The sequence below is a fragment of the Castor canadensis genome, chromosome 13 (genome assembly GCF_047511655.1).
Source record: "Castor canadensis chromosome 13, mCasCan1.hap1v2, whole genome shotgun sequence".
NCBI classification, from domain to species: Eukaryota; Metazoa; Chordata; class Mammalia; order Rodentia; family Castoridae; genus Castor; species Castor canadensis.
In genome coordinates this window covers 50,735,817-50,747,600 of record NC_133398.1, presented here as the reverse complement: position 1 = coordinate 50,747,600, position 11,784 = coordinate 50,735,817, and the positions used below count along the sequence as shown (strand labels likewise).

General features: G+C 34.2%; 1 protein-coding gene across 1 annotated transcript; it reads right to left on the bottom strand.

The window, feature by feature from the left end:
- Nucleotides 1–1,851: 1,851 nt before the first annotated feature.
- LOC109689035 (interferon omega-1-like) lies at nt 1,852–2,439 on the bottom strand. The gene has a single exon (XM_020167737.1). The coding sequence runs from the start codon at nt 2,437–2,439 to the stop codon at nt 1,852–1,854; it is 588 nt and encodes a 195-aa protein (XP_020023326.1).
- Nucleotides 2,440–11,784: the final 9,345 nt, after the last annotated feature.

Sequence of the window (11,784 nt, the reverse complement as noted above, 5' to 3'; positions counted from 1 at the left end):
TTGTTTTGGCTTTACTCAGTCTTTTGTGGTGTAATGAATGTCCCAGTGAGATAGGATGTGGATTCTGTAGGTATTGAATTAAATTCTTTACCAGTGACTTTTATTCTTTTATATGCTTTCATGATGATAGTTATAATCTTTTTATTTCTAGATGCAGGACACTTTTGAGCATTTATTCTAGTGCTTGTTCAGTAATGATGAATTCTCTCCATTTATCTTGGAAAGTTTTTCTCTTTCATTTCTGAAAGATACCTTTGCTGGGTATAACATTGTTGGCTGGCAGGGCTTTTTTTCATGTCTTCTTCTTCCCTCATGGCTCATACAGTTTCCATTGGGAAATCTGCTGTCAGTCTAATGGGGTTCCCTTAGATGTGCCTTAATCCTGTTTTCTTTCTTGCTGCTTTTTAACATCTCTCTTCATGTAGAAATCTCACAGTTCAAGTATAATATGCTTTGAACAAATCTGTTCGGTCTCCTGAACCTATATTTTCCTGAATCCACATTTTCCCCAAGATTAGGAATGTTTTAACTATTACTTCATTGAATAGGTTTTTATGATTTCACTTCCTTCTGGAATACCCATAATTCGAATATTATTTATTTAATAGTTTCCTATATTTCTCAAAGCCTTTCTTCATTTCCTTGATTTTTGAATAATTTCTTCTTTCCTTTTTTCACTTCCTTCCTGTTTTCCTCCTTTGTTTCTTTTTTTCACCTCACTGGAATATTTCAAAAGTCTTATCTTCAAGTTTTGAAATTCTTTTTTTCTGCTTTACCTAGTCTATTAGTGAGACTTTCAGGTATACTGACTGTTCTTTGATTAATTGAGCTCTTCAACCCCATGATTTCTGTTTCATTCTTTTTGATACTCTCTATCTCTTTGTTGAATTTTTCATTCATTTTTCAATTCTAAGATTTTTGTTGTGTTCTTTTTCATAATCCTTAATTGATTAATTTCTCACTGAATATCATGAAGTGTCTTCTTAATTTCACTTATGGTCTCAATGTATTCTCCAGTACCTTGCTGTGTTTCCTTTGAACATTGTTTTAAAATTGTTTCTCAGAAATTTCATTAATTTTATTTTCTTCTGTAGAAGTCCATCAGACTTTTCACTTTCATGTCTTCAAAGAACATGGAGAACGATATCTATTCTTAAAAAATTAACTCCAGGCTTATTCATTCAAAAACTTCTGGTGAGAGATTATTTTCCTTTATTTCTCTGTACCACTTAGTTAAGTGAAATAAAATAAGTATTAAAAATTATTCTTTATTCCCTTCCCACTAATACTGAGAGCTCCAAACATCAGGAACTATTTTCCTTATTCACCTTTATATCTTGAAATAATTATCATGATCTGACACTCAATTTAGATATCCATAATAATATCAACAAATATTACCATTCTTTCTTTACTATGGTTTCCAGAAATCTGATGAATTTGTTTTATAATAAACAAATATAAGAATTTTGGTGATATGAATAATATTAATGAAACAAAACACACAGTGGGTAACATGAAATAGTAAATAATTTATTAATTTTAATAGAATATAAAAATGAACATATTATTACATATATAGCAAGGAAATATTATAAATACAATACATAAAAAGGAGTGGAAAAATAAATAAATAAATAAATAAAATCAACCACAATATCTCTGAAGTACTAATGACCATCAAAATGAATATTTTAAACATATACTAGCTAAATATTATTAAAGTATTTAATAATAGCATTTGCTAAATTTAAGTCCATAAAATGTGACTAAAGCAGAAATAAGAGTCTATAAAATGACCAAAAGTACATGTGCAAGACTGAGCTGTCAGAATTGTGAAGGAGAATCTTTTCAAGATGATGCCAGGTCTCCATCCTTGCTTGTTATCTTTTCATGCAACTTTGCTATTGAGGACCAGGCTCTCATGATTTCCACCCGGACGATTTCCCAGGCACAGTCACTGTATTTCTTCTCTTCCAGGTAGAGACGAATTCCCTGGAAGTATTTCTTTAAGTTCAGTGTGGGATCCTCAGTTGCCAAGACAGAATCTTCCTCTCCCATCACTGGCACCAAGCAAGTCCTTACATCCTTTAGCTGCTGATGGAGTCCAGTGTGGAGTTCATTCAGGAGGGTCATGTTCCAGGCAGCAGAGGAGTGCACTGTGTGAAAGAGGTTAGAGATCTGCTGGAGTGTCAAGTGAAGGACAGACATAGCCTGGACCTTATGGAACGGGCTGCTATTCACTATCTCCCGGGGGAACTGGAAGTCCCTTCTGTCCCTCAGACACAAGAGAGGGGAGATCCTCTTCATTTGATCCAGTGTGTCAAAGATCTTCCTACTAAGCAACACAGAGTTCTGAGGCAGGTCACAGCCCAGAGATCCAACAGGTCCATAGCTGCACAGCACCAGGAGAGTCAGTAGGGGGAACAGGAGGGCCATGGGGAATTGAAGATGCTGCTGGTCTGCCTGAGTTGAGAGCTCAGTGAACCTTGCCTCCTAGGTTCTGTGAAGACTTTCTGTCTATGCATGGCTTTTAAGAAGTAGGAAACATAATTTTCATTTTCTGAACCTATCTCTACACTTTTACTTCCTTTTTTGTTTTCCATTTATGTGTTCTTTGTGTAGCCTAAAACACAAGGCTAAGATACTAATTTTGTATAGAAATTGAATTTTATTTTTAGTAGACAATTACTTTTTTATGCTAAATGCTATTTTTATAATCAGTACTGAAATGATAAATATTTGGTCAGCTTGTAGTTTCTGAGGTGGACAGACAGGATTCATTGATGTCAGTGTCCTCAACTGGTACCTTGTGACACAGGAACAATTAACCTCCAGATGTTTTCCAGTCATTCTGATTCTAGTAGTGTTTTTACCCCTGTCTCTGTTTAATACTATCAAGGCACTGTAGAGAGCTCCAGGTTATTCTGTCAGGGTGAAATAGCATTTAGCACTTCACTTATTTATAATTTTTCGTTTTAATTTTTGTAACTATTTAACAGTCAAGTTTGTTCATATCTCCTTTTACTATACTAATTTATGATGAAGTAATTTCCTTAGAGGAAAGCAAAAGAAAGGGAGTGATGTAGCATTATTTTTGTGCATAATTTCCATTACATCTATCTTTTTATTTCTCTTTTTCACTTTCATAGAAAGTAAAATGCTATAGTGGATTGTGGACTAAACCCAAATTTATAGTATCAATTTTCATGAATCAGAAGAAAGTAAGTGTCCTTTGTTGTCAAAATGGCAAATATAAATTAGCAAAATTCAATGCATCAATCTTGTGAACTATGGGCTATGGCAAGAACAAGACTGATGGCCAATGCTGAAGTGCACAAAAACAGGAAAATGGCTGCTTCTGACTCAGGCTCAAAGAATAGCCACTCTTGTGTCTGAGGACTCCCTTAACTTTGTGTGACTTTACTCTCTTTTAATGGAGATCTGATCACCTGTGAGGAGAGAAGGGAAGAGTCAAACCTATCAACTCACAGGGAACCAGTTATCTGACTCCACTTAGTAGAACATTAGCCCTGCCTGGCAGGGTATTGGATATAGCCTTGCCTGAGCACTGCACCTCGTTAATAATCCACTTAGGCAATGAAAACACTGCTTTTAGAATCCCAGAAGTTAGAAAAGGAGAATAGCATGATCTCAACACTTTGGTGTTAATCTGGATAACATTAATACTATTAGTGCAAGTAATAGTATTACAATGATAGCAACAAAAATTAGAGCATACTAACTGTAGAACAACCACTGTTCTAAAATCTTGGAAAATATTTTCTCTGTCCTCTAAATAGGTCTATTCTTTTTCTGGTCATTTATACAACTTTGGAGAGAATCACAAATCTGGAGAGATGAATTATTTCACACACAGCAATGATCTATGGTGAACACCATAGGAAGAATTATGATGATGGCTTGTCTGGAAGGGTCAATTAAAGGAAGTGAAGAATAGAAATTGACATGGAATTTATGATCCAAGAAGAGGCCATATTATGAAATCAATAGAGCAGAGAGTTTGTCATGACAAAGGAAGCTAATTATCACCTCAAATTCAAAGTGTTGTTCATTGTTTTGTTGGCCAAGGGAAGGTGTTTTATGAAATAATGTTACTACCTTTATGTTCTAGAGAAAAGTAAATGAAATACATCTTAAATATATCAAAATGATCACAGTATAGAAAGGATTGTAGTATTTTAAATGTGTTAAGGATTGAGAGAGAGAGAGAGAGAGAGAGCACCAGATGAATCCAAAAATTTTAATATCTTCTTGCCTTCTCCAAAATTGAGTCTTCCAATAGTGGTGGAGGAAAAAAGAAAGGGAAGAACAGATACCATCATATATTTGAAGTTTGAATTTCCCAGTCCCTTCCTCTTCCCATCTGTAAAGAATTCGGAAGTTTCCATCCATAATCTGAGCAAAGATTAAAGCTCCCTTATAACTCATAAATAGTCTGGTTTTAGGTCTAGAGAAGAATCTTTTGCCAGGAGACAATTCTATGCAGAAATAATTCTGATTGCTAGACTTGGACCTTGTCTTTGGCCTTATTGGCTAGGTGGCTTTCATCCTTGGTAAATATTTTAATAGCTTCTAGGGTAAAAGGGATCCAGCTTTCTGTTTTCTTTTAGCTACAGCTGCTATTACATCATTGTAATGGGGACATACCCTCACTTCCAAATATATCTACCAGGAGAGGGGAAAAAGCCTCTCATATGGGAGATTCTAACAAACCTAAAACTTTCAATTTCTGCTTTCACATGGTGACTATGTTTACTTTAGGGAAAATTGACAGTGAGAAATCAAGATGAAAGAGGAAGCAGTTGTATGAATGAGCAAGGTAAGTTAGTGAAGAGTGAGGTTTCTGCACTAAAGAGGTAGGACACTGTTGTGATATGAGAGTAGAAGAATGGGGTCTAGGAAAGCAGAGAGAAAAGGGGATTACAGCACAACAGGCATCTGCAAATTAGATATGTGTGTGTATTCACACATATGTAAACATGTATGTATATTTTATATATATTATATTACTCACTACTGGATATACTATATTCATTCATATATGTGTGTATATTTACATACTTTCAATTTCACTGAGAGATATTAATCCACATTCAAGATATTTACAACCATCACTTTCTAATTGAGTATTAATCAGAATTATCATCAGTTTCAAATTTATCTAATAATGACTGTTCTCCAGGAAGATTACCTTTTTTATACAGTTCAAATTTTTCCATCATAGAGGGATAGGATGAGTTTGCTATTCTCATTTAGACCTACATGAAATACAGATGTATGAAAAAACAAGAAAGTAGTCACCACCTCTTATGCCCTCAGTCAGTTAAGCATTTCTAAATGTTTTCAATGATTTAATTCATTTGATACTGACAACTACAGTAATATTTTCATTCTACTTTACATTTGTGAAAACTGTGGCTCAGACAGGTTAAGTTCATTACCAAGGTTTTAATTTAGTCCTGGCAGAATGTAGTCAGACCAAATCCTACATTGTTCACTATAAGTAATTGCTTGTTTCATTTTTTGAAATTATAACAATCTTAATTATCAAATTACACATTCTCTTCTTCTCTCTGACTTTAATTGATAGATGCTTTGCTGCTAACTTTTTTTAAAAACAAAAACTGATTTTCACTCAATTTTGCTTTGCATTAGACATGGGTGATGAGAAAATTTTTGATTAAGTTTCAATTTTCCATTTTGTGCAGTTAATATTCCAGACTATTAAAGGCATTGCAAATTCATAATTAGGAATTTATGCTTTTTATGAAATCATTGCCCAATGTATAGATAAAATCATAATTCAATCAGAAAAAAAAGAAATCATAGAGATGAATTCTTGGCAAGATTTAAGTCTTTCAAATGAGAAAATGCCTGACAATGAGGTACTCTTTTTTTTAACTATTCTGTAATTTATATGTAATTTTAACTATTCTGTAATTTAATTTATATGTAATTTGTCTTCTTGAGGAAAAATGTATTAGAACATTTTGAAAATTGACCTTCTTAAGACAAAGGCCTTTATTTCTATCGTAATTTATCATTTTCACAATGTTCATAGTAATGACTGAAATATTATCAATAACAATCAATATTCTTAGATTTTCTCTTACACAGGCTGACTTTCAAATGCAAACATGCGCCTGTGCTTCTCCAGGACCTCATGTCCAAAATAGTAACAGATGTTTTCAGCTTTCAGTATGTTCTTGCTAGTGATTTTTAGGTTGCTATCAAATTTACTATTTAATGTGCACATGAGTGTGTTAATCTAATTCCAAAACCTACAGCATTTTTGTCCTTTCTCCTTTTCCCTATCATCTCTCCAGTTAGAGCAGATATTTTTCGTTTTTACGAAATGTGACTTATTGTGCTTGTAGGCAAATATGTTCCAATTTTACTTTCGCTAACTTACCCTTAATAAGCTGGCATGAGTTAGTGCATCACAATTTCAAAGGTTTAGCACACCTTTATTGGAAGGTGAATGCTTTGATCTCCACAACAATCAACAGCCCAACATCAAAGAGTGCTTCTGTGAATGACCTAGGTTGGAAGTTCTTATCTACTCTTCTTTTGACTATGTAGTAGAGTGTCATTTGTTTTCATAGCCTCCAGACAGGCTTGATTTTTACCTTAAAGAGCAATTGATTTGTTTTACCCAAATATTGATTTCTACACTGAGTTCAATTTATTAAACTGTTGAACATTAATTATTCTTAAGTTTCTAAGCAGGGCATACAAGATTCAATGATGCTCTTGCACTGGAAGCAACAGGTATAGGCAAGGACATCCTCAGTAGAACTCAACTGGCCCAGCAACTAAGAGAAAGGATTGACAAATGGGAACACATGAAATTAAAAAGCTTCTGCACAATAAAAAAAAAAAATGGTTTCTAATTTCAAGTGACCACCCACAGAGTGGGAGAAAATATTTGCTATATCAGATAAACGACTGATAACCAGAATATACAGGGAGCTTGAAAGACTAAATTCCCCAATAACCAATGAACCAACAAAGAAGTGGGCAACAGAACTATGCAGAACTTTTTCAAAGGAAGAAGTCCAAATGGCCAAAAAAGACATGAAAAAATGCTCACCAGCCCTGGCCATTAATGAAATGCAAATCAAAACCGCACAAGGGTTCTTACTCCTGTTAGAATAGCTATCATCAAAAACACCACCACCACCAGATGTTTGGCTAGAATGCAGGGAAAAAGGAACCCTCATACACTGATAGTGGGAATGTAAGCTATTACAACCACTTTGGAAAACAATATGGAGGCTTCATTAAAAAACCAAACATAGATCTGCCATATGATCCAGCAATCCCACTCCTAGTGATATAACTGAAAAATGTGACTCAGGTTCTTATAAAGGCACCTGCATACCCATGTTTATTGCAACATTATTCACAATAGCTAAGCTATGGAAGTAGCCAAGTTGGCCCACTACTGACAAATGGATTAAGAACATGTGGTATTTATACTGAACGGAATTTTACTCAGCCACAAAGAAGAATGAAATTTTGTCATTTGTAAGTAAGTGGATGGAACTGGAGAACATCATCTTAACTAAAGTTAGCCAGCTTTAGAAGGCCAAAAATTTCATGTTCTACCTCATATGTGGATTATAGACTTAGAACAAAGGCAGTAATATTATTGGACATGGGTCACACACTAGGGGAAGAATGCACATGTTAGGAATAGGGAAAGGAAAGGAAATCTAAAACTTGAATGTGATTGATGTGCTCACTGAAGAGGAGCGAATATAGTAATCTTAAATTAGCAGAGTCCACTGTGGGAAGGTGACCGGGAAGTAGTGAAGAGGTCTGGTAGAGATGAACCAACGTGGGTTGCAATACTCATGTGCATGGAAACAATGCTAGGAATCTCTCTGTATAGCTATCCTTATTTCAAACTAGAAAAAACACTGTGTCTTTCTTATTATTGCTTGTGTTTTCTCTTTGACAAAATTGGAGAATAAGAGGCCAGAACAGGTTCTGCTTGGAAGCAGTGGGGACATGGCCCAAACAATATGTACACATGTGAGTAAATGTAAAAATGATAAAAGAGAAAACATAAAATAATTCCATGAACATAGACTACTAAAAGGTTGGTTTGCAGTCAATTGAAATGGTCATTTTTGTCTCTATTTAAATAGAAGTGCTTAGCCAAAAATATGAGTTTGCCTTCTTTCACAGATGCCTTGAGGACTTTAGTGTCTAGTAGTTATGAGTAAGAACACTTTTTTAAAATCTGTTGGATTTAGTAACTTTGTGAGATCAGGCACAGTTAACTCCATTTGGATTCTGACAGCTTCCCTTCTTTTCTGAACAGGTTTTCTCTGAAGATTTTTCCAATTAACCATTCTGGTTAATGAAAGCCCATCATTGCCAGGATAAGCTTTTTCCAGATGAGCTGCTCTGATCCCAAGTCAGAGGAGATGTAGCAGTTAGGTCAGGTGGGAGTCAACTTTAGCAGCAAAGTGGTTTTGAAGGAGTGACTCTTAGGCTGTGAATATTTGGAGTCCATTTTAAAGTCTAATTATGTCTGTCTTATGGATGATGGATTAGTATCTTAAAAATGCTGCAGAAAGTCAACAGACAACAGTTACAAAGTATTTTTGAAGGAAATTGCCAAACAAAGCCAACAACAGCAAATATTTAAAAGACTTGGGACAGGGATGTAGCTCAGTGGTATAGTGCTTGCTTAGCATGTGTGAGGCCCTGAGTTCGATCCCAGCACCAAAAAAGAAAGACAAAAAATTTAAAAGAATTAACTCCTTTGACAAATGAGTACTTGTTAGGGTCATTTTTTATGTGTTTGATTGCAAATGTTCCAGAGAAGGACCCTCATTACAAATGACAAGACTTTGAAGAGCTGTAATTAAACTTTTAAAAAGCAGTTTACCAATGGACAGAAAATCTAGTTATTTCCACTGCATACAGAATTTTAGGAAAATAATTTTGACTGACAGCATTACATCACCATCAAGCCTTTCTTATTACAATTAGGAACAATGGACATAAACATGAAAAAATCTAGTCATATTAACAGTTGTAATTTAGAGTATACCTGCTTGGTAAAGTTTCTTCCTAAGCTTTATATTTCAGAAGGGTTATAAACTTTGTCAGCATAGTACATTACAAAGGAGCCAGCAAGATTTTCAAATTAGGTATATAACACTGACAAAAGTTAAGCCTTTAGATCTCTTTTAAGTTAGGGAGGCAGTGCCAATGATCCCAAGTAGTCTTATATACTAATGTGCAAATGTGACTCATACATACAGTAACTTTCACTTGGCTAAGACAAATAATTGTAGGCCAGATTTTAAGTAGCTGGATTGCCCAAATGACAGATTTTTCCTCAGTGTTACTGATTGTAAGTTGAAATGCCAAATATTTAATTTATCATTTTTATATGTCATAGGTTTAGGTGTAATACAGTTTGAATTAATAAGTACATTAGCTGGTCATTTTACATGTACTAAACTAACACAGTTAATTTAATAAATATTCACACAATATTTAAACAAAGCCTAGACACACAGCTGTACAAATTCTAGTCACAGATATATAGAGCACTAGTTGTGTTAGAATGCAGTTATAATGTGATCATTTAAGAGAATTTTACATGAAATCTTTTTCAGTTAAGGTTTAGTTTCCTAAGTAGTCAAAGGTAGACAAGATTAACAAAAAACACAAGCAATTATTTTGATAAAATATAAAATCTTTCTTTAAAATCAATTTCTTACAAATATTAATAACAGCAGAATATTAGAATATCCTTATTATAAACAAAGAGAATTAGGTTCTAATTTCATATCAGTACAGTAAATTTTGATCTTAGATTTTTGACCTTAGAAAATTCTAGGGCAATATTTAAATTATAGCCAATTTAATCACACACACAAAGTTTTGATAAGTTTCTAATCTGCATTTTGAATAATTTTATAAAACTTTGAATTTAGACAAAATTATTTCTTTTTTAATGAAATAAAATGCTCTCAGTAGCCTTATATTTTAAATGGAGACCCAGGAACAAAAGCAATCTTAAGCTGTTTCTCTATATAATAGTAATTCATAAAAACACATTTTAATAGATCCAATTATAAAACAGTGGAATGCAAATTACACTTACAACAGAATAAAACAGATTAAAGTTACTGTCCCATACAGTTATTTTTCTTCAGTCCTAAGGTAGAGGATAATCTTGAATGCCTGTATTTTAGTTAGGCCTGATTGAGATAAGAACTTTGTAAAACTGGTTTTCGTAGACAGGGAACAAAACAGAACAGAACAGAAGCAACAGTTCCTTTATATTAAATCTACAATAAGAATCATCTCAAGATGCTCACATATACAAACACATACATTTTTGCATGTGCAAAAAAGTTTTAAGTTAAGCGTGCCATAAATATCAAGTACTTATAGATGAGCCCAAGAAAATGCAAAAATTTACTTACTGGCCACAAGTACATTGCTCAGTTATTTTTGGGAATTTCAGGAACAAATTGAGATGTGCAAATGCTGTCCTTTTTGGAGTCACTTTGAAAGGGTTTTGATAGTGCAGCAAGAGTTAATGCTAGGAAAGTGTTTTAGTCAGTCTTCAATAGAACTGTTGCAGAACAAAAAAGAAAAAGTAAAATAATGTTTGTGATAAAGGTAGCTACACAGGGAGTTTCCTTGTGATATTTCCATGTGTATATGCATTATAAACCCAATTGTTACATCTCCTCTATTTGTCTTTATTCTACCTTATGGTGGTTTCAGTTGGTTTAAGAATTCTATATCCATTCTTATCTAGAGTGTATATCAACCATATTCACCTTCTTAGTTTCTTTCCTTTACCAGAGGGAGAGGGAAGGGGACAGAGAAAGGGGGAAAGAGGGTGAATACTGCACAAAAACTGTGTACACCTGTATGTAAATGCAAAAGTGATACCAGTTGGAACTATTCCAGGAATGGGGGGGGAGGGGCATAAAGGATAGTCAAGGCTGGCTGAAGTAAAACCTAAGAAAATGTCCTGGAATAGAAGTAATTCCACCAGCTTTACAGAACCAATTCCATCTTTCCTGTCTATTCAGGATCAACGAGCTGTTAGTCACTGGTGCATTTTTCTCCTGGTACAGCTTGGAAAACTGAAACTGGACTTTTGGATCTTGGGCCCAAACTTCTGGACTTCCATATATCAGATCTAGCTATTCATCCCTATTAGCCAAACACAGAGTCATGGTGAAGGGCAGAGGAAGGAGATTTATTCCATGGATTGGAATATGCCATGGGACAAGACAGTAATCACTTAGCTGATCTTTAGCTCTCTTCCTGGACACAGATATTTTCTAAGAGTTAAAACTGGACTCAAGTATATCTCAGTGGTAAAGTACATACTTTGAATGCTCAAGGCCCTCAGTTTGATGTCTAACATTAGAAAAGAAAACAATGAAAGTAGTGATAAAATGTCTATATTTTTTGTCAAGTCCCACCCTGTTTCTCTCTTTCACATCAGAATGCAAACTTTTCAACATTATTTTCTATAGAATGCTGTAAGTAACTTCTCTTTAGTTTATCCTGCCATCTACTTCAGCATGATTTCAACTTACTAATTCTGCCCAGACACTCATCAATAAAATCATCAAGGCCATCTATTTTTCCAATGCACAGAACAATTTCAATCCACATTTGACAAAGTGGAACTGATTTTTCTTAGGCATTTAGTTTTAAATAAGCTCATATCAGCACTCTTTCTTGTCCTTCTAATATGCA